The 25,698-nt window shown below is 57.1% G+C and overlaps 3 protein-coding genes across 3 annotated transcripts in view; 1 reads left to right on the plus strand and 2 right to left on the minus strand.

Annotated features, from left to right (window-relative positions):
- Window positions 1-1,065: 1,065 nt before the first annotated feature.
- On the minus strand, window positions 1,066-9,903 carry LOC307175650 (cadherin-23-like). The gene is made up of 5 exons (XM_079900971.1): window positions 9,588-9,903; window positions 8,473-8,621; window positions 4,105-4,240; window positions 2,169-2,557; window positions 1,066-1,327 (listed from the first exon to the last, which is right to left on the minus strand). The coding sequence occupies exons 1-5, from the start codon at window positions 9,865-9,867 to the stop codon at window positions 1,115-1,117; spliced, it is 1,167 nt and encodes a 388-aa protein (XP_079757097.1). The 5' UTR covers window positions 9,868-9,903; the 3' UTR covers window positions 1,066-1,114.
- A 4,134-nt stretch (window positions 9,904-14,037) lies between these two features.
- Window positions 14,038-15,717, plus strand: LOC307175127 (uncharacterized protein C10orf105). Its single transcript, XM_079900001.1, has 2 exons — window positions 14,038-14,162; window positions 15,276-15,717. Exon 2 carries the CDS (start codon window positions 15,281-15,283, stop codon window positions 15,650-15,652), a length of 372 nt encoding a protein of 123 aa, XP_079756127.1. The 5' UTR covers window positions 14,038-14,162; window positions 15,276-15,280; the 3' UTR covers window positions 15,653-15,717.
- A 2,805-nt stretch (window positions 15,718-18,522) lies between these two features.
- Window positions 18,523-25,698, minus strand: part of LOC307175485 (cadherin-23-like) — a gene marked incomplete at its 3' end in the record, with an annotated part of 31,353 nt that continues 24,177 nt past the window's right edge. Inside the window, exons 10-14 of the mRNA XM_079900594.1 lie at window positions 24,635-25,028; window positions 22,961-23,113; window positions 20,807-20,920; window positions 18,759-19,021; window positions 18,523-18,606 (exon numbers count right to left, since the gene is read on the minus strand). Coding sequence (XP_079756720.1) covers window positions 18,523-18,606; window positions 18,759-19,021; window positions 20,807-20,920; window positions 22,961-23,113; window positions 24,635-25,028 — 1,008 coding nt within the window. The remainder of the gene's footprint in view (window positions 18,607-18,758; window positions 19,022-20,806; window positions 20,921-22,960; window positions 23,114-24,634; window positions 25,029-25,698) is intronic.

The following is a 25,698-nucleotide window of genomic DNA, read 5'->3' on the forward strand; positions in this document are numbered from 1 at the left end:
CTGATGATGAGCTGGACACCCATGTGGTCTACAGATGGCCTCAGACCTGCCTGGCTGGGGCCCAAGCCGAAACGATGGTTAAATGTTCTCATTATCGCTGCAGGATTCCACCCCATGACCCGCCCCTGGGGCCCACCTTCATATCCACCCCCAGCCTGAGGTCACCGCTTCTCTACCCTTCTAGGAGTCTTGTCTGCACCTCTGACCTCAGCAGTCAACCTCCCCGAAGTTCACAAGGTCTCTGTGCCTTTACTTAGAGCCCTCAAGGGCAGTGACTCATACCATATGCCCACTGCTGCCCTTGCCCACACTCCCCTGGCCCTGGCGCCCCACTTCACACGACTACTGTAACATACTCCTAACGCTGACCCCGAGAGAGGGAGGGGGGCCCCCTTACAGCCCCCGCTCCCATCACCCCTCCTAGTTTACAAAGGCTTCCTATCGGCCAGCTCTGTCACATCCTCTGAGGAAAGCAGGGCAGTTGGTATGATACCCACTTTAGACCCGAGGAAAGGAAGCACAGAGAGGTTGAGCAATTAGCCTTGTCACACAGCCGCTGAGGAGTAGAGCTGGGATGAGGCCTCAGTGTTCCCTCCATTGTGTGTTCCACACACTCCTTGTTAGTGCAGTGCCCACCCCAGGACCCACTGTGGGGGGGGGGCTAGACAGGACAAGGAGGGCAGAGGGGACAGAGCTGGACGTGGAGTTCGTGCTCGGGAGGGGCCTGGGCTCAGGTGTGAGAGTGGATGGGTGGGGGAGTTTGGGAGGGGTCTGAGCAGGGACCAGCTGCAGTCCTGTCCATGTGCCCTCTCCCCCAGGAGAGGCAGGAAGGCCCAGTGCCACACAGCGCCCAAGCCAGCACTGGCCACAGACAACCCACAGGGGAGGGCACCAGGCCATGGGCTACTCACCTTCTGTAGGCAGAGGCGGCAGGAGGTGGCCAAGGGAGAGAAAAGGCAAAGATGCAGACGGTTAGCAGTCCCAGCTCTTCCAGCCCCACTCCAAGCAGTGGTCTGTGGAGGATGCCACCCCTCCCCCCACCTGAGGTCTCAGCCCTGCCCAGGCTGCCCGGGAAGGTGTGGCATGGCCGGCTGCAGTGCCGTTCCTGGGCTACCTAAACCCTCACCCACTGCCTGCCTGCATGCTGGGTGAAGATGTCAGTTTGGGGGAACTTGGAGCGGTGACAGGCTGTACCCGTGGGGCTCTCGGCCGGGGATCCACTCACCACGGTGGAGTCCACCTTGGGGCCGCCGTCGTCTGCCACCACCGTCAAGGTGTAGAAGTCGCTTTTCTCCCGGTCCACCAGGCCCTTGACGGTGATCACACCCTGCAGGGAGGGGGTCAGATGGGCAGTGACATCGTATCCCAAGCAGTCCTGTGCCCTGGCCAAACTAGACTCCTTGCCAACCCAGGACATCCTGTCCACTTTCCCACCTTCACATTACTCCCTCTGCTGGCATAACTTCTCCGTGAAGCTCTGTCTGCTGAAATCCTACTTCTCTCTCAATCCCACTCGGATATTACCTCTTCCATGCAGGCTTCCCGCTTCCCCAGCCAGGTACGATCGCTCTCTTTATTTGGGCCCCGAAGGCGCTCCATTACACCTCTATTGTAGATCTTTTCATCTCTTCCCTTGTGATGCTCTGACCTGCATCCTTGATTATTCCCACTTCTACTCCTAGCCTGAGAGCTCTCTGAGGGCTGCAAAGGGTCTTGTTCATCTCTGTGTCCCCAGCATGCCCCAGAACAAGGTGTGGCACATTGTAGCAATTATTACTGTGCTTATTTTCAAAGAAGAGATTCTGAGAGAAAACACACTAACACAAAGATGGAGGAGTAAGATCCAGGCAGTAGATAAGACATCGCTGCACCAGACACCTAACGAAGACTACTAGCTACTGCAGTGAGGCATGAAATTTATATCTGAGCCACGGTACAAAGGGAAACACCATGACTCGCACAGCTTTCGTTATCTAGTAACAAGAAGACAGCAGGTTGCCTGCGTATAAACTTTACCTTATCCCTGCATATTAAAGGGATGTATTACGGGGATGTTTATGACAAAGAAGAGTGCTGGGCATAGAGAAGGAGCTCAATGAATGCTGGTTAGCTTTACAGGAATTGAGCTTCCTGCCCTCAGAGAGAACCCTTGCTGTGCCATCCCTCACCGTGATGGAATCTATCTTGAAGAGGGCTTTGGCCTGGGCGCTGGTGTAGGCATCAAAGCGGTAGGTGATCTGGTTGATGTTGTCAATGGAGTAGGCCTGGACCCGCACGATCTCGGTGCCCAGTGCCAGGTTCTCCAAGATGGCAACCTCATAGGAGGCGTTGGCGAATTGCACGGCTTCGTCCAGCTCGTTGAGCAGAGTGATGTAGACAGTGCAGAAGCCCTGGTTGAAGGGCGGTGCCTGGTCGGTGGCGGACACGTTCATCAGGTAGCTGGTCTTGGTCTCGTAGTCCAGGTAATCCACGGTGATGATAAGCCCCGTGCTCTCATCAATCTCGAACTTGCCCTCCGCGCCGGACAGGATGCGGTACTTCACCAGGCCACCATCCCCTACAGGAGGGCACAAGAGGCTATGCAGTCCCGGGTGGGGGTGGGCTGCCTTGTGGCTTTACAAGCTACCCCAGCACACCCACTGCTGTCCCAGAGGGACAGGGCGAGAGGCCTTGGCTCCCCTACCCAGCGTGCACCACCCCCCGCCTCTGGGTCCGACTGTCCCAAGAGAAACTGTCAAGGACGGGGTCAAGGTTAAGGACGGCAAGGCCCAGCACACACTGGTGACGCCCTCTGGGGCCTGGCCTTGAGATGAGAGATATGCCAGAGCGGGTTGGTTCTGCTCCTGGAGCCGTAAAATTCAAGCTCAAGTACCTCCCTTGGGTATCTGCACAAGGAGAGGGTGGGGAAATTAGGGATCCCTTGTAGTGGAGGCTTTGATTTAGAAAGCGTTCAACCGGGGCAGCATCCTCAGAAGTGGCTAAGCCTTCATCTGGTCCCTCCAGCCAAAGGGTTCCAGTGCCAGGGTCACCTTTCTCTGTTCTCCCCACTCCCTCCACCCCCAATTCCTGTGCCTTGGAATACACGCTTCAACCAGGAGCTACAGTTGGGATTCCTTAGCTGAAGTCCACATACTTCAAAGAGAATGATTATAAAATCACTCAGGAAATCCCAGACTTCCTTGAAATTATTTGCAGAACTCTGGGCATGCATTCTTGCTGGGAAGGGACCCATAGCTTTCACTAGTTTCTCAGACAGATTCCTGACCCAGAAAATGTCTTGAACCATTAGCCTCCAGCCATGTACGTGATCTGAACTGTATAAAGGTGCCATTTATTAAGGGAGCACAGTCGCTCGGGAGTTTTCAGGCCTATTTCTCCCTCTACTCCATCCCGTGCTCCAGGTGAGCTGGGGGTGCTGACAGGGGCTGGGGTGGGAGCCACCAGAGCAGCTGACATGAAAGAAGGGCAGGAGCTGGGAAATGAGAAGCACAGGAAGGAGGTTTTCTCTGGCTGTATCCCTGGCCTGCGGCACAGGCCCAGATAGCCAGGCCCTGTGAAGAGGCCCACAGTGACCTGGTCATCTTTCTCCTTCATTTTGTGCTGCTAACGGTAGCCACCTCTAGGGCTCGGGGCCTTCGGCGAGGTCCGGGCTGCCTTCAGGGATGGCCACAGCCCTGTAGAACAGGACGCTGCCTCTTGTGAGATGTGTGTGTGCCAGGCCCTGGGCTGCGCTGGCTGGAGGAGCAGGCCTCAGCCAGCTTTTGGACAAGTCCTTTATCCCCCCCAGCCCTGCCTAGCCCTTAGCCAAAGGTTAGCCAGGAGCTGCCAGATTCTGGGACGACAAATCCGGACTTCCCAAGCTTGTGACCTCCCCTCTCTCTGCCCAGAAATCAGAGCAACTCCCCATGACTCCCATCCTCCTGGGACTGGGAATCTGGTGGGGATGCCACCAAGACTGTCCCATGAGCCCCTCCCCACCTGGGAGCCACTCAGTGGGGGAGCCGAGGCATCCTGAGGATGACAGGCCCTGCGGGAGAGGGAGGCATGAGCTGGGGCGGGTCACTCTGGGGAATGCACTCCCCGGCTTCCTCCTGCCAGCCTCACCAGTGTCTCGGTCCGTGGCTCGGACGACGATGACCGACGTGCCGATGCCCGCCGTCTCGCGAAGCTCCAGGCGGCTGTACTGCTGCTGCGTGAACACTGGGGCCTCGTCGTTGACATCCTCCACGTACACTATCACCTGCACGAGCCGGGCCAGGGATGAAAGGTCGGGGGGGTGGGGGTGGGGTTGGGCAAGACCAGGGCTGCACCCACCCGAGCCTGCGTGTCTGGTCACTGCTCTCCTGGGCCAGCTGTGAGCTCCCTATGGAGGGCCTAGGGCTGTCCGGTTGGTCACCATGTTCCCCCACCCTGCACAGTACCTGGCGCATGGCAGGTGCTTAAATGTCATGTTAGAGAACAAACTTTGTCTTGCTCTTGGCTCTGCTGCAAATCCTGTGGGAACCTGTGGCTAACTCGTGAAACTTGGGCCGTCCAATTTCTCAGCTATGAAACGGGTAACATCAATTTAACAGTTCACGCCCTGTCCTACTCCTAGGATGGTTATGAAGACAAAATGAGCCAGGGTCTTGCAAAAGCGCCTGAAAAGTTTAAAGGGACCCCATTCAACTATCAAGATACATCTGGGAGAACAGAAATGAAAACGTTAAGTACGGCGGTAGCAGAGGACGTTGGTGCTCAGACTACTCTAGATTCTCCTGTGCTTTCTCTGGTGCTCTCACTGCCAGCGGCCAGAACTGTGGTTCTTTGTTGGGGACTAACCCCAGCCCCCGCTGCTGCCGGAGCCAGAGACACCCAGAGAGCCGGAGGTGCCTGGGAATTACGTCCCACACTGGCTAAGGCAGCCCTTAGCCACTGACTGACGGGGCAGCTGAGATGACTCTCTCCAGGGCTCCCTGTGGGACTGAGTCACAGTTTCCTGTGTTCCACTTTGCCGGCTGCCTCTCCTTCCTGGGTCCCAAACCCCTTCCGGCTTTTCCTGGGAACACTTCCTATACTTCCCACTCATCACTTTCACACCAATCCTTGTCTCAGGATTTGCTTCTGCAGACCCTGCCCAAGACAGTGGCTATGTCTGAATTGTGGAATTATGCATAATTTCCATCACTGCTTATTTACATTTTCTAATTTCTCTTTAATGAACATGTATGTCTTACACAACAACAAAAAACAGTTCAAAAGATGTTTATGGAGAGAGATGTTATAGCTAGAGATCAGCACCCCACCCTTCTTTCTGTGCACCTCCATCCGCCCCCCCCCCCCACACAGGAGCATGGGAGGGTCTGGTCCAGGTATGAGCAGGACCAGGGCTATGTCTAGAAGGATCAGTGTGGTGGGGAGGGGAGTTATAGGCAGAGACCAGAGAGTGGTGGCACTCAAGGAGGCCCAGGGCTCCTGCCTCTTTTCCCAGATGAGGGAACAGAGGCCCAAAGATGGGGGGACTTGCCCGAGGCCTCATGGTCACCGAGAGCTGGAAAGAGAGTGGGGCTTCTCCTGCTTCCGGGTCTAGCAACCTTACAACTCTTCACTATATCCTGGGGATGAGCTGGCCCCGAAACAGGAGAGATACCCTACTTCCAGTCTAGAAGAGCCAGGGCCAGCAGGAACTGGTCAGCAGAGCGGGTGGGGAGTCAATGGGGTAGGGGCAATGACATGTGGTGTGAATTTCACAGGTGTGGTCACCAGCACTGATGGTGGCGCGAGGCCTCGTCTGAGAGCACACATATTTGGTTTCTGATCTGATCACTCCTCTCAGATCAGCCCCAGCTTCTCTTCCAGGGTTAGCTGGGAATTAGCTGGACAGAAGGGAAGGGGCTTCTGTTGGTATAAGTAGAAATGGTGCCCTGACCAGTGGAGAACTGTGAGGTGAGTGGGGTGGCAGAGCCAGTGGGGAGGAGAAGTTTATGGGGGTTAAGGTTTCTCTACTTCCCTGCTCTTGGGGCCCGTGTAGCCCTGCTATATCATCGAATTTTCATGTCCAGACACCCAGAACCCACTATGCAAACTAGCGTGCCTACTTCAGAGCACAGCTGCTCACAAGCCAGAACCTTCTAAGTCTGGCTTCACCAAGAACTTGGCTGGGGAGATCCTGGGTGGGGCGGGTGGGTGTTGGGGGGATTTGCATGGATGAACTTCAGGAACTCTCCTGCCGTAAACAGAAGCTGCCCATCCATCTTTTGAAACTGTGAACCTTCCCCTTCCCAAGTCTGCTTGTCCAAATGGCCTTGACTCCAAGGGTGGCGGGGAAAACACAGAGCTAGTCTGACAGCGCAATAAACAGAGGGAGGTGGCATGGAGCCTGGGCGTGGCCCTCCATGAGACTGGCTGCATGCCACCGTCCTCTAACCGGTCTCAGCCTTGTTTTTAGCAGCAGAGACAGGAGGTAAAATGCTGTGTGGTTTGCAAACCTGAGAGACACAGATGTACAGGAAACAGCCAGGTCTGCCAAGTTCTTGCTGAGCAGCAAGGCTCAGCGACTGAGCTGCCGGGCTCCCTGGGTTCCCAGCCCCACTCTCCGTCCAACGCTGTGCCACGCAAAGGGGACGAGGCAGGAGATGTGAGTGCGTGTGCACCTGCGCGGTGTGCGCGTGAGGCCCCGGTCTCTACGAGGACCGTTTCACTTCACACTCCCTGGCCCCTCATCTGTGCTGTCCTGGTCTCTGAAGCAGGAACAGGAGAATATGGATTGTCCCTACAAGCCAGGTCTGCTGCTGCTGGGAAAATGAGTCCAGGGAGTCCCTATACTGTCTTCAGGAAGGTCCCCAGCTTTCCCAGGGCTCAGGGGTGTGGGAGCTGGCTACCGTAAGGGCCATCAAGTCCTGGCCCTAGGGCCAGCGACCAAATTCCCACCTTAAAAATGACTCTTTGGGGATAAGGCAGCAGTGGCCTCTGTGCTCTGGGACCTTCCGTGAGGCAGCATAGTACTGTGGTTAAGAGAACAGCCCTGAGCTGACTGCCTGGGTGTGAAGGCTGGCTCTGTCTACCCTTACTGCCATGGGACTCTAAACACATTGGCGAAGCCCTCCTTGCCTCAGTCTCCTCATCTATAAAATGGGTATAATAACAGTGCCTACCTCATGGGGTTTTTATGAGGCTTAAATGAGTTCAATAAGTAATTCACGTGCTGATTTAATATCTCGCAGTCATGCAGGTGAGCGTGGCTGTGTGGAGCTGCCCTGGTGCACATTCGGGTAACTGTCTCACCCTCAGTCACCAGGGCCCTGGAATCAAGCAGTCCCAAGGTATAAATACCCGAGGGATCTGACCCCCTCAGCCATCTCCATCTGGGAAGACCTCACTTAGAGGGGCAGCCTAAAAGGACCCAGGTTTCCCTTCCCGTCTCCTCCTGGGGCAGAGCTGCGGGGGCAACACCAGAAGACGGGCCAACGCTGAGTCACCCGCTCCCCGGCACCTCCTTCGTGATGGTGACCCGAGGCAGGCTTCTGTTCACTGTTTCCAGCCTGAGGGAAACAGTGGGGCAGAGATGGGGCGATAAGAGGAGCTGATTCAGCCCCACTCAGCTCTGGGTGAAAGTCCCTGCTCGCTCCCCACCCCGTCTTTTCCCATCTTCCTCCTACTCTTCACCTCTAGGGTCTGACTCACTTTCCATCTGGTTAAGGGGAAGGGGCTGTGAGCTGCTGAGTGTGCAGTGGGGGCAGGATGGGGGTGACTTGAAGGCATCTCATTCATCTCAGTCACCCCCTTGTTACAGGGCAGGAGAGTACATCAACCAGCCCAGCCGGCGGAATATCTGGGTGCGTATTTTTGACCATTCGGGAAGATTAAGGTCGATTTGATTTTAGCTCCATAGTGGAGAGGCCCGAGGTGAGTGAGGGTGGGCAGAAACGAATATATCTGATGGGGCAGTTGGGAGCGCTGACTGGAATATCTGGGGGACACTTCCAATGGAAAGAACACCGAACTTGGACCCAAAGACCTGGGCTCAAGTCCTGGTTCTATCACGAGTGACTTTTCTGTGCCTCAGTCTCCTCATTTGGAAAATGAAGTTGGCAACAGCTACAGCTCCAAGATCACGTACGTGAGATTTCCTTGGCCCACCCTAAGGAGCCGTGTGGATGCAGAGGGTTAGCAGAGTAAGGACACCTCATCCCTTAGGATGGACACCAGTATCACTGATCCCTTTCTACATCTGAAGAAACTGAGGCTTAGAGCAAAAGGACACGTCCAGGATCCCAGGCTCCCCCACCGTACCTGAGCTCCAGGTGCCATTTGGCACCTAAACTAGGGGTGGCCCTGCCCCCACCGGGTTCCACCTGGTGGCCAACTCTGGCTCACCTGAGGCCTTGGCCCAGCCCTGAGGTCGGCGCTGAACAGGGTGCAGGGCTTCACCGAGAGCTGTCCCCGTGTGCATCCCCACCACCCACCCGCCCAGCCCGAGCACCCCCGCCTCACCCTGACGGAGCTCCGCATGGGGCCCAGGTCATGGTTGTAGGCCTCCACTATAAGAACGTGGGACGAGTTCCGCTCCCGGTCTAGGGGCCGGGGCCCTCGCATGAGAAGCCCACTGCTGACGTGGATCCAGAAGTTGTTGCCATGGTTACCTGCGTGGAGGGATAGATGATAAGCATGGGCTCTGCCCCGGAGTAGGATGCTTGTGGGATCGTGGTGGTGGTGGGAGGGAAGCTGGGGAGCCCAGACCCACAGAATGCAGACCCTGCCCCGAGGTCTTAGGAGCTTGGCTGAAGCCTGAAGTGGCAAAGAAGCCTCTGCTTGATGCTGCCCTGGCCTAGCAGGATTTGAGGGACGGGGCAGAAGCTCACTCTGTGACCCCCATGGAAGGCGTGCATGTCCCCTGAGACTCCCATACCCAGCGGTGTCAGTACATTCAATATTTCAGAGGACTCTGAGGCATTACAAAGAAAGGAACCCAAATCCAATTCTCTGTTGGGGGTTTAGTGGGGAAGCTCCCATTTCCTCATCTTGTGGACGCTGCTATTCCTTTGGGATCCACCCACCTCCACTCTCAGTCCGTGTGCTTTGCATAGGGGTGATTTCACCCGACGGCAGAAGTGAGCAGATCAGCACATTTTAGTCTCTGGCCATAGGGATTGGTTCAGGCATGGTCCCATGATTCCAGTTGGTCTAGTGAGACTCATTCTGGGGAGCTCACTGGGGGGCTGTCCTAGTGTCCCAGGCCATAGTGATTGGTTCAGGGATGGGCATAGGATACATGTTGGGCCAATGAGGCTTAGTCTCTTGGGAGCTCACTGCCAGGGGCTGCCTTGTTCCCCAAGGCCCCCTCTGTCAGGGTGATATCCCACCATGGGACATGAGGAACTTGGGAAGCATAGCAATCGAATGCATCCTCACTTAGAATACAACAAACTTGGCGCAGATGACTGGAGAACATCCCTGGTTCCTCCCTCTGACCTGCCCGCCCTGTGTGTATAGCGCTTGGGGCCTCTCTGGCTGCACCTCCCAAACCCTTGGCAGCCTAGAGAAGCTCTGCTACCCGCCAGGCAGGAGGGCCTGCCCCCCTCCCCGCCATCCTAGGTCAGCCCACTCACCGTGAAGGATGCGGTACCATACACGCCCAAACTCGCCCTCGTCCGCATCCGTGGCTGTTAGCTGAGGGAGAATGAGACACGTGGTTACTCCTTGAATTCTACTCACAGGCAGAGAAGGTGTTTCTGGAGTCCCTCCCCTTCCCTCACACCACTCCCAGCCCGTCCTGCCTAAACCCATGGTTTCCCACGAGGCTGGGGGTGTGGGAGAGGAGAGAGACACATCTTTCTCATCCCCCACTAGGAAACCTGTCTGTTGATGGCCCCATGCTGCCCTGTCCATGGCGAGGCACCTGCCAGCTCTGTTCCCTGACCCTCCTCTAGGTTCTCAGGGAGCACGGAGGAGAAGGTGGGTGACAGCACTGCAGCTCTCTGGATCCAGGCTTGACTAGCTCAGCCCACCACAGTTCCCTCCTTCAGTCTTTTGAGATTCCAGGAGCCTCACCTGGGGTAGGTGGATTGCATGACTGCTCCTTGCCCACACTTCCTTGGTCTGAAGCTATCCTAGTCACACTGGCTCCCAGTGTGACTAGGCCACACTGGGGAGACCCAGAAATCCCACCTCCCAAAGGTTCCATGTCCGTTCACACCAGGATCATTCCAGTGTATTCCAGCCCACCCAGCTTGCTCGGCTGTACCTCAGGCTTATGGACTATCTCCAGGGGGACTTGGGGTATGCTGTTCTCACTCTGAGAATGCCCGGCGCTTAGCCCTTTTGACAAGGAGTCTGGCCTTGAGGCTGTTGGCAGTCACAGCTGGCCCTGAGGTGTGTCCCGTCAAACTGCGAGCTGAACACCTCCTCTACCTGCCACATACCGGAAAGGAGCAGAGAACTCCCCTGCAAAGTGATACAGAGAGAGGCCCGAGCCTGCCTGGCTGGGCAGGCTCCCATGGGGCCACAGTACGTATGACTTGCTTTGTAATGCCTGGGACCCTCCCACTTCTTCTGGATCTGCCCTCTTGTCTCTGCCAATCACTTCAACCCTGTGCTGTGCGTCTAAGGATTTTGAAAAGTGTGTTGATGGTGGGCAGAAGGGGAAGTCTGTTGGTGTGAAAGGAACAGAGGGTCTGGGTCAGGGAGACCCAAGCGTGAATCCTGACTTTGTCACTTACTGGCTATGTGGCCATAGACACGTAACCCCACTGAGCCTCAGTAGGTACAATGATAACCAACCTTGCAGGGTTGATTAGAAATAATCTCTGCAAAGCATCTGGTCTGATGCCTGGTGCAGAGATAGATGTTGAAGGCTGGACATTGTGAGATAGGCCACCTTTTCCTGGGAGGCCCTCTTGATTTATACTGGAGGTGGTATGGCTGGGTTGCCCCTTGCTGTGGAGTTCTTCTTCTCTCCCATGAGAAGTCTTAAGAGCTAATAGGTGGAGGGATGTAGTGGGGCACTTCAACAGTCCGGATCTGGAAGGGCTCAGGACAGGGGAGAGGGCCAAGCTGTCCAGTGGATGTCCTTGGGTGTCTTCCATCCGTGCTGGGACTTCCCCTGGCAGCCTGCACCACCCTGGGAGTGTTGCCTCCTACCATCTAAGAAGAATGAAGGCCATAGATGAGGTGTGCAGTCAGCTTGGGAAGAGAAGGTGAAGGAAAATGAGATTCACTGAAGGGCGAGGTGTAAGATGCAGCAATCCCAGTGGGAGCTCTGGGCAGTGGGAACATCCTTAGGCTGATGCAGCTCACAGCACCAGATGCCTGGTGCCCACGCCTGCCCACGCTTTTCAGGGAAAGCACCAAATCCTACCACTAACTTGCTGGGTGACCCTGGCCAGGCCACACCTCTTTATATCTCAGTTTCATTATCCGAGAGACAGGGGGATGGATGAGATGACCCCTCAGTCGTCTAATGGACTTGGCAATACTATCCATTTGGGGCTATGCAGAGGATACTTCTTCTGTTGTCAAGGGCTAAGGGCAGGAGGGAAGCGCTAAATGCCAAAAACTGAGGCTCCAAACAAGCAGGTGGAGCCCAGGCTCAGGCCTTGGGCAGAGCCACAACTCCCCACCTCCGTGTTCTATCTCTGGGAGCTTGGGGGTCCTTGATGGGAAAGCTGCTTAAGACTTAGGCTCCTAAGCAGGCAGCTGGTTGCCAGGGAAGTGCTGGCCTCCAGGAAGAAAGGCGGCTGGGGGAGGGGGAGGGGAGGGGGAGGCGTGTGTGTGTGTGTGTGTGTGTGTGTGCGCGCGCGCGGCCACCACCTGGAGGGTCTCCAAGGGCCCACCCAAGCTACAAGCAGCACAGCCCTGGCTGTCTCTCAGTCCTGTGCTTTCTGCCCTGTTATCTCTCTGACCTTTGAAAATGCCTCTCTCCCTCACTTCTGCAGCCAGACGCCCTCAAAGGGAGGTGCTTTGCTGGGAAGCTGAGGGGAGGGGGGCCTGGGGATTATCAGGGCCCATCTCTCTGCCTGTTCCCCTCCCGCTGTGTGGCTTGTAGCCCCTCTCCCTGGTAACCTGAAGGCTGGCAGGCACTGAATAGCAAGCCGCTGGCTGCCCCTGACCATACTATTCAAACATCCAACGGGAAGGTGAGAGCTGTGGGTGCAGAGGCAGGGAAACCCTCCCCCTGCATCTCCCCAGTGCCTCCGCCCCTCCAGAGGGCTCCAAGGAGACAGGCTGGAGTGAGGCCGTGGGAAGGCTCGGGAGCTCCCAACTCCTCTGCAACGCTCCCCTCTCCCAGCCCAGTTGCCATCCCTACCCTCCTGGCTGTCCCCTCCCTCAAGGCAGGGCCCAGGCTCTCCCAGACAAAGCCAGGTCTAACTGGAGAGTGAGGGGCGAAGGCCACTCTGCCTGGCTGGCTGAGGGGCACAGGGCAAGGCAGAGCCTAGGGCAGGTTGGGTCACAGTGGTGCCCGGTGCTCCTGGGGCCTCCCTTGGACAGCTGAGAAGAACTCTTCGCCCGGCTGGGGACTGCTGAGGGCTGGCTCAGAGGTCAGTGCTGGGGGACTGCAGGAAAGTGGGGCTGCACCCTTCCTGGGGTACTTTAGGGAGAATGTGAGGGCGTGCTCAGACCTGGGGAATCCCTCCACTCTTCTGGAGAGCGGAAAGGCCCAGTAGGAGCAGTGGTTAGTCCGAGGCTATATAGAAAGTCGTGCTGACATCAGTCCCCTCTGCTCACAGCGTGCCCTGCTCTATGGAGCTCTGAATGAAGAAAGAAGGTTCTAGACTAAGCTTGCAGAGATATGTCCAGAGCAAGGCCTGCCGGCATGCCTTGGACTCCAACAGGCAGGGGGAGGCTTCAGCTGCTCTCAAAATCATTCCAAGCCTTGGTCTGATGGAGGTCTCCTTTCCCCAGAACGACGGGTCCCTGCTGGCTGCTCAGAGAGGGTATCAAGGGGGCCTGCAGCTGGCTTTGCTGTGCGTCCCGGGGGGATGGCTTGATGTTTTCAAGCACTTTGGAACCTCTTGCTTTGAAGGAAAATACTCGAATGCTAATTATAGCCTCACTTATCTTTTTTTAAAGCGCTGCCCCAAGGACTGAAGCCTGGACCTGCTTTGCTGGCCTGATAGGGTCTCCAGATCCATGGGAAGGCCTTGAAATAACATTAGGACTAGTAGCATTGAGACTTTTCCCACTTCCGAATGCCCTTTTCTTACTCCCAGCCAAGCACTGCCCTGGGTAGGACAGACGGACGGGCAGTTTTCTCCTCATGGGACACGGTGGTGGGCATACCCCATCCTCCTTCCCTGCTCAGACTCAAGGAAGGGCCAACCCACGTATGGCCCGGCCAGAGCACTCTCTAGGCCTGATGCCCGAGAGGCAGAGGCCCTGGGCAGCTAGCTGGGCATGAGAGTTTCCATCTGGGAGCTGGGAGGGGTCATGTCCTGTCTGGAAATGCTGGAAGGAGTGTGGTGGGAACTGGGTGGGGGGTGGGGGTGCACTGGATGCCCTCAGTCGCTGCCGGGCACAGGGGAGGCTGCAGGCGGGAGGAGGCTGTGTACAGGCAGCCGGGAGTTAGGTCCTGTGGCTGCTGGTGAGTGCCTGGGCAGTGTGGGGCTGGGCCGCCCCTCTCCACTCCCCTCTGCCTGCTGATTTGGACTCTGCAGCCCACATGCAGAGCCTCGGCAGGGCACGACCTAAAGCCCATCCTTCTGTCTAGTGTTGGCGCTAGACCCTGACTGAGTTAGCATAAGCTGCAAGTTGGGAAAAGGAGGGAAATCTGTTACCCATCAGGCTCATGAAAGTCTCCAAGGTCAAAGAGAAATAGATGATTATTTCTTATTAGACCCCCCTTTTGGATTTCCTGTCCTGTGTTTGTAGAAATCACAGATCACAAACGCTGGCCTGGAAGCTAGATGTAGCCTCCTTATGCATTTTGTTTGGCCTGTTGTAGTATTTTAAATATTTGAAAATTCATTTCGATTTTTTAAAAAATCAAGTTTGTTTGTCCTTTGCAGTGTCTTCCCCCCCCCCCCCTCAACCAGATTTGAATTAGTTGCCAATATTTAAACATCAGGAACGTTTGCCTAAAAAGTCCAGATTTCTGGTTTCTCTCGGGAACCTGGAAGGGGACCACGGGGGCTTGCCTTCCGGCATTCCATCAGCCTGGCCGAGGCCCCTCGGCCTCTGCTCTCCGGGTAGGCCTGCCCACCTGTCCCGCTGGTCACACGTTATCTACCATCTGCGCTCTGTAAGCATTTTAATTTGCAGCCAGCAGCTCAGCTTGACTTTCCAGCTATAAGGACCACCTGCCGTCCTCCCTCTAGTGGGATGATCCTAAGTGATAACAGGTGACTATGTCAGGGTTTCGAGCCCCATCTTGTCAACTCAGTTGCTCTCTGTGGGTTCTTCCCCACCTGTTCTCAGAGCTGCTCAGGGAGTCCTGGGAGAGAGTTGGGAGCCAACGGGGTGGCAAGGCCACTGGGCCAGGAGTCAGGAAACCTGGTCCTGGTCTTGCTTGCCCACTGGCTCACAGTGTGACCTTGGCAGTCCCTTATTTGGGCCTCAGTTTCCTCACTTGTCAAGGGAGCAGGTTGGTCTTCCTCAGGAAGCACCAATAGAAATTCCCCCAGGGCCAGGCAGGTGACACAGGTGTGCAGGGGGCCTGAGGGCAGGGAGTGCGATGGGCTGGGGGCCAGCACCCTGTCTAAACGGGGCAGCTACGGCTCAGCCGCGGCCACTGGGTGCCTGGCCCCATGTTGCCAGTGTTGAAATTCTGAAATTTCAAGAGAAGCCAGACGTTCAGATATTTATGTGAAATATCTTGGTTTCCTTTTGTTTTTTAAAAATATTCACAATTAATTTAAATTTATAAAAACACTGCAAGAACCCAACAAAACACACTGGTGCGTCCCCAGTTTGCAGTCTTGGCATTAGATAACTGCTAGGGTCCTTGCCTGCTGCAACCTCCTATGATTGATGAATCGTTCCTGGTCACAGAGCACCTTAGTGATGGAGTTGGTCTTAGATCCCAAGTTTTCAGTCTAAGACTATTGTAATTCATGAAAATTGACTTTAAAATGCCGGAAGGCACTACCCTCGTGCCTCCTCCATGAGTTCACGTCCAGCTCCATCACTTTCCCAGTGTGTGACCTTAGACCTGTTACCTCTCCCAGCCTCATTGCTCTAACTTGTAAAATGACCGTAATGCTATCTGCAGCTAGGTTAGCTGTGTCTAGAGTCCATCGAAGTTCCCCTCCCTCTCCAGTCCCAAGTCCACCTGATTTGTTCCTGTCCCATTCTTGTTGCAGGAGCCATGAGCACAGAGGGCCCCAGCCCCCTCGCCTTCCTCACAGCTCCTGCCACTCCGGGGAGGCTCTCAGTGGCAGTTGACCCCATCCCCGTGCTTATTGCCCTGGCCTGCATCTTCCTCCTGCTGGCCACCTGTCTGCTGTTCATGACCCTCTGCAAGCCCGCTGCGCTGGAGCCGAGGCGCCGCTGGGCCTGCGAGTGCATGCCGCACCACCCGGGGAGCCCCAGTGAGCCCCAGCTCCGGCTCTGGAAGCGCCTGGGCTCGCTGCGCCGCTCCCTGCACAGCTTCCGCCGTGGCTGGCCTGCCCCAAGGCGCCCCCTGCCGGGCAGAGAGGACCACGACGACTGTGACTGCATAGAATCTACAAAGATGTGACGAGAGTGTCCCCCTACTCCAGGGTCCATCTGCGGGCCCTCCTGCCTCAGACGGAAACCGGCACCACAGGCTGCAAGAGGACAGTGGCCCAAACAACATGGGCCACGCGCTCACCCCCACGCGTTCCCTGTGTGCCCAGGCCCGTGGCCTTTCCCAGAGACGGCCCCTGTAAGAACACCTTCCTTCCTGCAGACACTCTAGCTGCTGCCTGCTGGAAGACTCCTGGACCAAGCTGAGCGCCTGCAGCCATGGGGACCCTTGGCCCAAGGCTCTGAACGGTACAAACCTGGGGCCCCCAGGGCCCCTCTCTGACCACCAGGCACCAACCGTCTCCAGGAAGCGGCGCCCCTGCTTCCCAGCAGAAGCCCTGCCCGCCCTCCAGGTGCCAAAACCCAGCTCAGATTCCAGTGCGAGTTGCTGAATGGCCAAAGGTTCCCTCCAGCCAAGTGAAATACTCAGCCCCTGCTGGGGATAAGGGAGTGTCCTGCCCTCTGTGCCAACTCAGTGCCCAAGGCAAAGGGGAACCCAGGGAGTCTTCTCCTCGGACTTCCTGGGCCTGCCAGCATTTGCCTGTGATACACGGGAGCAGCCAGCACCCTTGGGTGGATCAGATGCTGTGTCCCTGCTGGAAGGAGGGGCAAGCAGGAGGAGCTCAACACCACCCAGCCAATCACAATCTCGGCTGTCATCTTGGCGTGCCCCCCCGCACCCGGCCCCCATGCGCCTCTGCTAAGATGGATGAGGAACGCGCTGAGAATGAGTTCAGAAGCTCCTTGCACAGGCCAGGACTGGTCCTGTGTCAGAGTGGGAGGAGGCACTGCCAGCAGCTGGAGGTGTTGCTATCTGGGCTCTGAGGACACAACATAGCGGCTCCATGCGTCACCCAGGGAAGGAGGCGGCCTTCCTTCGAGGGGAAGGGCCCAGCTCTCTCCAGGACGGCTGTGGGCCCTCCGGCTCGGACCACATAACGTGTGCTATCTGTATTTTTGGCCACTGCTTCACTGACTGGCTACTGTCAAAGTAATCCCACACCAAGGTGGGCTTCTCAGAATCCCAAACCTTCAGCCTCTCGTCACGATGCTGGGGTTAAACACTTTGGTTGGGTGCCAAATTTGGAGGGTGGGCAGAGGGGTCTGAACTGCCCAGCTTCTGCCCCAGAGAGTCATCTGGCCAGGGCCGCCGGGCCCACCGCGGACTGCTCCACCGCGCCGTGCTACGCCCCATAGCACAGCCAGCCGAGTCTCCTCACGGGGTGAGCTCCGATTTTGTCATCCCCGGCTCCAAAACCTTCACTGGCTCCCTACTGCCAGATCAAGCCAGAGCTCCTTCGTCTGGTGTTTGGTGCCCACTGGGAGCTGGCTGTGAACGATCCTTCTAGCCTCTGCTTGACCCAAGACTCCAGGTAAACTGAAATACCTGTCCTCCCCTGGCTGCGGCTCACCTGGCACGCCCTCTGGGAAGCCCTCTTTGCTCTACACCTGAAACCACCTCCTACCTGAAACCAAGGGAGGGCAGGGACACTTGCTCTCGGCAGTGTGGGTCATCCCTGTGTCTCCGCCTTCCCACAAGCCTGGGAGCTCCCAGAGAGCGAGACCGCATCCAACCCCTCACTCTGCCTCACCAGCTCTGGGCTCAGAAGTATGGGGCCTCTGTTGACTGAGTGAAGGGTGGCCCCGTCTAGTCCCGGGGGGCATCCCCTTCTCCCTTCTGATGCTTCTACGGAGAAGCTCTCTGTCCAAGCAGGCCCTCTTGGACAGGCCCAGTGTACCTTCCTTTTGGGTCAGCCTGACATCACATCAAAGAGCGAGCCCGCCTTGGCCAGAAACTTACTTCCAGGGGGGCCTTGGAGAAATCACCAGTGCCTGAATTTCTCCCTGAGAAACGGGAAGAATCAGGCCTGCCTTATATTACTCACAGAGCTCTAGGATTTCAGTCTGAGTAGTTTGTATAAATAGAAACCAATTCTTGGGGTTTAGAAAGTGCGCAGGCCCCCTCCTGCAGTGCTGTGTCCCCCTCCCTTCCAGATTAGTGACGCCTCCCTGCTTTGCCTCCCGCCAGCTCTCCCTGAGGCATCCCAGGCTGAACTCTGCCTGCAGCCGGTCCCCCGACCCCCGCTGGCCAGCGTGCTCTGCCTAGCACGTGGTGTCACCAGGGTGGGCAGTAAGGCTACCCCCGGCCTGAAGGACGAAAAGCTGGGGAGGAGGAGGGGCTCTCAAAGGCTGCCAGACCCCCAGCTGTGTCCCCAGGTTGGTCCTGGGAGACCTGTGTGAGCTGGGGGAGGCGGGTGTTAGGTTTTAGGCTAGGGGAGAGGCGGGGCCCCACAGCTTGGTGCGTGTGGGGTGTCTCTAAGCCCCTAGGAGCTGAGGCTCAGAGGGACAGACCCCTTTTCTAGAACCAACCCCCAGAGTCCAGCAACCCCCCCGTGGCTTCCTGGACTCTCTCTCGGCACCTCTGGAAGTCAGCACCCTGCCCCAGGCCCGGCCCTGATGCAGGGAGGGGGCACACTCCCAGCTTCCTGCTCTCCTGCCCCTCCCAAGCCCCGGAGCCCGGCCCAGCGGGCAGGCCCAGATTCGCTCTTGGGCTCAGCCTCCAATGGGAAACCCTGCGCTCAGCTGGTGAAGAGGGTGATTCATGCCCGGCCTCCCTCCCCACGCAGCAACTGAGGCCTCCAGCGAGGGCTGGGGAGGGCACCCAGCCTCCTTTCCAGGTCCCCCCCTTCCTCCCTCGAGGCCCAAGGCTGTCGCTCCTGCTCCCCGGGCAAAGGAGCCCTTTCTTTCTGTGCCGGTTTATTTCCCAAGAGGGGAGCTTCAGCCAAAAGCCCAGTGAAAGCAGCTCTGTTCCGGGCCTCACTGGGCCCTGGCTTTCGCTCCTCACTCCTTTCTGGGAAAACGTGACACCTCTAGCTCCCCCTGCTCTGAAAGGCCTTTCTGGGTGCAGTGGGGGATGGGAGAGGACTGTGGGGGAGGGAGGGAGGAGAGGAGGGCCGAGGCCCTCCTTCTGTCTCGCGGGGAGCAAGGGCCCATCTTGGGCTACATAACCTCGGGGCGTACTCTCCCCAGGAGGGAGAAGGGAGCCTGGGCCCCCCCTTGGCCACAGCGCCGGCTACTTTTGGAGCAGCAGCTGGACCCTCTCCTATTTCCAGCCCGCTCTGCTGCGAGGCCAGTGAGCGCGTGCGCTCTGAGCTGAGCGTGGCCCTGCCTGTGCCCCGGCCGCCACCTGCCTGCACGATGCTGTGGCCCTCAGGGATGTCCTCGGGGACGCTGGCTTCATAGCTGCTCTGCAGAAAGATGGGCCGGTTGTCATTCACATCCAGGACGGTGACAAACACGGTCGCCGTGCCTGTGCGCCGCTTGCCCACAGGGCCATTGTCTGTGGGAGGTGAAAGAGGATGGGTGTTAGCAGCTGCCTGAGGGGCACGTTCCCGGGCACCAGCCGCAGGTATGCCCTGTTCCCCCACCTGCTCTGGCCTTTGCAAGGGGGGGCTCTTTTTCTCTTTAGATTAGGAACAACACTGACCGTATCTAATACGTTCCAGACGCTATTCTAACTCATTCAATCCTCACAGCAAGCCTGCCAAGCGGGCGCTCTTATCATCACCCCCATTTTACAAAGGAGGTAACTGAGGCATGAGGTGGGTTGAATGGTGGCCCCCAAAAGATACAGCCATGGCAAATCCCTGGGAACCTGTACGTGTAACCTTATTGGGAAGGAGGGTCTTTGAAGATGTAATTAAGTTAAGGATCTTGAGATGAGGTATCCGGTATCCTGGATTTTCTGGGTGGGCCATAAACCCCATGACAAGGGTCCTTATGAGGGAAAGGCGGGTGGGATTTGACACAGAGAGGAGAAGGCCACGTGACGTTGGAGGCAGAGACTGGAGTTCTGCAGCCACGCGCAAGGAACCCTTAGAGCCACCAGAAACCGGAAGAGGCAAGGATTCTCTCCTGGAGCCTCTGGAGGGAATGCAACCCTGTGGACAATTACTTTTGAACTTCTGGCCTCCAGAGCCATGAGGGAATAAATTTGTTCTTTAAGCCACCGAGGCTGTGGTACTTTGTTACAGCAGCCCTAAGAACCAGATACAGGTCCTGAGATGCCAAACCTGACTGCCGTCAGGGCCAGGAAGGTAAGACCCCCACACCTGGGCATGCCTGCCTCAAGGGGCAGCTGTCCTCTGCTCCGGTCCACACTGGACAGGCAGGAGGGGGCCCAGTGACACTAGATCTTCTGATTTCTCAGGAGAAATCAAACGTCTGAGCTTTTAAATAAAATCTCCTGATTTTTAAACATTCACAGTGAATTGTCATTTCTTATGAAACATGAGTTGAGTCAAACCCACCTACAGGATGGATTGGATCCCTGCATTCAGGGATGGCGGCTCTCCTTGATTTCTAAGCCTAAGGTATCCAGGGGCTCTGCCCCTTCGGTTCCTTGCAGGACCCTCCCAGGGCTCAGCCCCAGGGGCAGCTGTTGGATCATCTTCCCTGGGAGAGGGAGCTTGTGCCCAGTTGCTGCATGACCAGGCAAGGATGGTCACCCTAGGGAGGAATGCTGCCGCTGCACTTGAACCCAGATTAAGGCCGGGGCTGCAGCAAGGATTTGTCACCACGTGAGCTAGAGGATGGAGCCAACACGCAGGGGGCAGAGCCAGCCAGTGCAGAGAGACTGAGGCCTGGTGGCATCACCTGAGCCCCAAAGCCAGTCATAGTTGAAGCTCCATCTCCCCGTGGACTGGTTTTGTGAGCCTACACGGTTGAAGTCAGTTTATTTTAAAATTTGCCGCCAAGAGTCCTAATTAATTGAAAGGCACTTGTAGAGGCCACTTCCTCCGAGAAGCCTGCTTTGATCACCCCCCTCCCCATGTTTCCACCACCCTCTGTGCTTGCTACCCTTGGGCCACACCTTCTTCCCTTTCTGCTTTGTCCTCCTGGTTGTGCAGTGATTTGTCTACGTGCTGCTCTCCCGTATGGCTCCCACACAGCCCCTGCCACACCACCTTGGCAGGTAGCGCCATGTGCCGAGCCTCATGGCCCGCGAGTGCACAGTAGTATACTGAGGGTCTGGTTGCCCTTTCTCCAGTGGCATCAGGGCAGAGCCTTTGGCTCAAGGCCTGGCTCCTGGAAGGCCACCCCACGTGAACCCACTGGTGCCTACCGATGGCCTCCAGGACGAGCGTGTATGAGGCTGTGGTCTCCCGGTCCAGGTTCACCACCGTTCTCACGACGGCGTCGCGGTAGCCAACGCTGAACTTCCCATCCACGTTTCCACCTGTGGGCAAGAGAGAATGAAGCTCTGGTCAGGAAACAGAGCTCCCGGCCAGGGAAAGGGCAGTGGCACCCAGCTCTGCTTCTGAGCCAGGACACTCCAGGGGTGGTCCGGGGGTGCTTTCCACTCGGCTTTGCCAGGGAAGGGGGTCCTGGGGGAATCTGATGAGGGCGTGGCCTATGTGGGCTTAGGTGAACTGTCAAATGCCTGAAAATCATAAGGGTCTAACATTCATTGAGCACCTACTGTGTACCAGCCACTTCGTGGAACATTTCCTCTCATTTGCACGATCACTACTTTGCAGAGAAGGAAAACAGTCCTTTAGTGAGGTTACAGGGTACAGTCACCTATTCGGGGTGTAGGACTCCCAACTCAGCAGTCTGATTCCCGAGTCTGAGTCCTTCTCCACTCTGCCACCTGCCTGTCAGGTAGAAGTGTCTGAGCAGTTAACCTGGGCTGGGGCTTTCATATGTGGCCAAGGACTTTGGAGTCAGCCGAGCGTTCTTGGGCCCTCTGAGTGGGGACTCCTGGAGGCTCCACAGAGTAAAGAGTAGAAGCAGGTGGACAGGAGACATGCCTCAGACAGTCCTCCTGAGTTCTGGGACAGGTGGGAAGGGTGAGGGCCTCCTCCCTGAGGCAGACACAAGCCAGGAAAGGACTCCATCAGAACAGTGTGGAGACCCTTCCCCTGCCAGCTGGGAGGCAGTGTGGCATTCTGGGCAGCAGAGGGCGCCACTGCATCGGGCTTGGGCTAGCTTGGCTCAGGACACACACAGCACAGCGTTGGGCAGAATGTGCAGAATTAAAATCCGAGAAACCTAGGGCTGCGAGGGCTCTCAGGTCAGCAGAAACTGGCCACTTTGAGGCACTGGGAAGTCATCCTAGGGGCTGCCGCCAGGTGTTCCCTTGTCCTCACATGGTTTGCTCCCGTTCCCCGAGCCTCCAGTATCTGCTCCCCAGTGCCTGAAGCATCATCTACAAGGGACACAACCTGACTCCAAGGGGCAGGGAAGGAACTAGGACACAAGTAGCGCTGGTGGCCAAACCATGGCTCGTGCCATGTGGGGGTCCTGATAACAGCCTTTTTCAGAGCAGTCTTGAGGACCGGCCTGTAAGGAGCTGGCCTGAGGGTGTGGGGCTCCTTTAGCGGGGGGAAGGAGGGAAAGGATCTGGAAAGGGAGGCAGAGGCCTGGCAGTTCACCTGGGCTGCAACGGTGGACGGGCCGTAGTCTGGGATTCCTTGCTCCGGGGGAGAGGCATCAGGGAGGCTGGTGTGTGCACGGCATGTGTGTATATGAGTGTGTATGTAATGTGGCTGCAGGTAGGCCATGGACAGAGGGAAGATTGAGCCAGTAAAATGGCCGAGGGAGGGCTGAGGAATGTGAAAGAACTGCCCTGCTCCCTGCCATGCATTCCAGCACCTCTCATGTGTGTCCTGGACTGAAGAATGCTGGTAGACTGTTCTAATCCAGGAATGACTAATACGTGGCATGTTTGCCACCACCTACCAAGCCTACTGTCGTGGCAGACATCACTAATCGATCATGGCTCCCCTTCTACTGTTGAGCCAGACATGGCCTCATAGTATTTCTCCACAGGTCTCTAAGTGGTAGCCACTTGACACTTTTAAGCGAAAACCATTTCACTCAGGGATGTCTAAGCCATCTGCCTCTAAACAGATGCAAATTCTCCTCATGGGTGAAAGGTCCCCAAGGAAGGAAAAGGCCACATTCCTCTAGTCACTGCTTTGTCACCCTGATATGGGGTGGAGTGGGGGGCAGGGCTCCTCCCCAGGAGTCACTGGCTCCACCACCCTCTAGAATAAACTTCAGGAAGTCCACTCCCCCACCCCCATCCCCCTGCAGGTTCAGGAGGCCCCCAGAGAGCCAGACCACAGGGACCCAGGAGCAAAACCCTGAGGAGAAGTCAAGGGCAAATCCTCAGGGAGACCCCAGCAGCAGCAAAACCCTGATGGCTGACTCAGGCCCCTTCCCCTCTCCCGGCTGGCTGCTCATCCGGGAGGGGGTGGAGGCAGGGCCGGACCTGTGATGAAGTAGCTGAGCTCAGCGTTGAGGCCCACGTCGTTGTCGGTGCAGTTGAGCCAGACCACCCGGAAGTCCCGCGGCACGTCCTCGGACACGGAGACGTTGTATGTGGCAGGGTGGAAGGTGGGTGTCTCGTCATTCACATCCAGCACTGTGGGCAGAGTCGGCGGTCAGGGCTAGGCCTGGCTTCTGCTCTAAACAACCAGCTCCAAAGGCAGTGGCTCGTGCCACAGACCAATGGAAGCACATTTCCTAGGAGTCGACACCTGCGGGTCATGAGCTGAGGGCCCCCATGGCCGCTGGGGCCGGGACAGAGCTGACCAGAGATCCACACCCTCCCACAGCTCCCCACAGCCTCTTTCCAATACACGCCTAACAACGACGACGATAAGTTATGATGACGATGATCACCATTTCTCAGCTCTCCTCAGGTGCCAAGCGATGCTAAGCGCTGCCTCTACAGGACCACACGGGCCCCTCACATCATCCTCACAAGGTAGCCATCATTAGACACACTATATAGGCGAGGAAGCCCAGAACAACTGAATGACTTGTCCAAAGTCACACGGTGAGGGAGCGGTGGGGTGGGGGTCTGGGGAAGCCCGTCCCCAGTTTGTCCCAGGGAAAGTAGCTGGCTTTGAAAGCTACCCTTCCTTCCGCGCCCCACACAGCCCAGCCAAGAAAGTCTCATTTCCCTTATAGATCTGTGTTTTCAGCTCTGCATGCCAGGCCCCCATTCCTCTGGTAGATGGGGCTTGGGATGACCTTCAGTGAAATGAGCCCCGCGCCACTCCGGCTCCTTTCTGTGATAACGTCAGGAGAAACGATAGGCTCATTTGATGACACGGCTTCTGCTGAGCCTTGGAAAGAAAAGCTGGGGTCCTCTCTGAGAGGACTGGACACCTGCCCTGCCAATCACGGGCACAGATGTGGGTCCTCACACTGGCACCAGGAGCCCACAAGCCTTGGACCAGCAGGAGAGAGAACACTCGGCTCTCTAGTCTTCATCATCTTGGGTCGCGCTTAAGGAGGGTGAATGTTTGTGCCGAGCCGACCACCACCCAACCCCCATCCCACAGAGGCTGGCAGGACCCAGGATGGGACCAGGCCTGTCCTAGAGAACAGGCCACATCCTGCCCATTACACTCTGAACTTACTTCCCTGGGGTTACTCCTGACCCTCTGTCAACAGCTCATGTCCACGTCCCAGTTTTGTCTTAAGAATTAAAGATACAGCCAGAGTAGATGAGCAATAGTCACCCTCCTTGGCCTGGCCCCGCCCTGATAGAGGGTGGAGACGGTGGGAATTACCGAGAGGGCCCCAGGAAGATGAGGAATCCTAGGGAGCCTGGGAATCCCAGCTGCCCTCTTCCGGGGGTGCTGCCCTTCCACCGCGATTCCAGGCATTCCCCACACACGGGAGGGGAGGCTTCCCTTTACATCTCCAAATAGAAAGTCTGTCCCTCCAAAGACAAGGACAAAGGGTTTTGAACCTCCCCTGCCTGCTCGTGAATCCGAGGACGCCACCCCCTGAGCAAGCCCTCTCTGCTGCTGCCAGGATCAAAAACGGAGACCTTAGCAGTGGGTCCAGGCCACTGCCCCTGGGCTCTGGGACCCTGAAGGCAGTGACCAGGTGGGAAGTGACCTGCTGGCATTTTTGACTTAGTGGAGACAGAGAGGGCTCTGCTGTGTCGAACGGCTCCAGCTGAAGAGGGCGCCCATCGGCAAGGTAGCCTGTGCCGCCTGGACAGGGGACAGCAGTGGTGAGCGTGGGCTCCCAGCCGCCTGCCACTGCCCCAGGGCCCGTGCCATGTGCTCTGCAGCAGGAGGCACCCCTGCCCCCTCACCTCGGATGGTTAGCGTGCTGGTGGAGGTCTTGGGGGGTGCGCCCGCGTCGCTGGCCACCACGCGCAGCTGGTACTCGGCGATGCGCTCGCGGTCCAGCTCGGCGGTGGTGACCACCACGCCGCTGCTGCTGTTGATGAGGAAGTCCATGCGGGGCATGCCCACAGGCATGCGGTAGGACACCAGCCCGTTCAGGCCCTCGTCCAGGTCGATGGCCACCACCTGAGGGAGAGGAGGGGCCGCGTGAGGGGTGAGGACACCAGCACTGACGCTCATCCCCTGAGAAGTACTCCCTCCTTCCCGCTGACCCACGCCTGGCGCCGGCAGACACACCTGCCCCCACCACAACCCAGAGCCTCAGGCCAGGCCACTGTCCCCAGCGCAGCCTCCCAGATGCTCTTTAAGGGGGCAGCACGTCAGAGCTGAAAGGTATCCAGATGTAACAAGTGCGGCCGGGAGTGGGGTGGCGCGGGAAAGGGGCTTTTCAGAACAAGAGTCCAGGTCCACAGCCAACCCCCCTTCAAAACCCTGCTCTCTTCGTTAGGAAGCCCTCCCAGCTGGCTCGGGACCCTCCAAACTCGGCCGTCTCCCTCACCCCCGGCCCTCGTGCTGCTGGCTAGGAGCAGCTGTTAACAGCTCAGACCCCTTCAACTACATGGAGCTCAACTACACAGAACGTTTGACCAAAAGGACTCCCTTCCCTGCTTTGTTTTCATTTGTAAGACAACAAAAATAAGATGATATCAAGAACTTGTTTTTAAAAGTCACTTGAGGATTTGATTATTATTTTAAACAGGCCATTCGAGGCCATGTGTAGGCAAACCTCCTTCCAATCCCTACACTGTTCCCATTTGCACCTCTAGTCCTGATGAGCGCTCCTGACTCAAGACCC

Source organism: Stenella coeruleoalba, assembly GCF_951394435.1.
Source record: "Stenella coeruleoalba genome assembly, chromosome: 16".
In the NCBI taxonomy this organism is placed as follows: domain Eukaryota; kingdom Metazoa; phylum Chordata; class Mammalia; order Artiodactyla; family Delphinidae; genus Stenella; species Stenella coeruleoalba.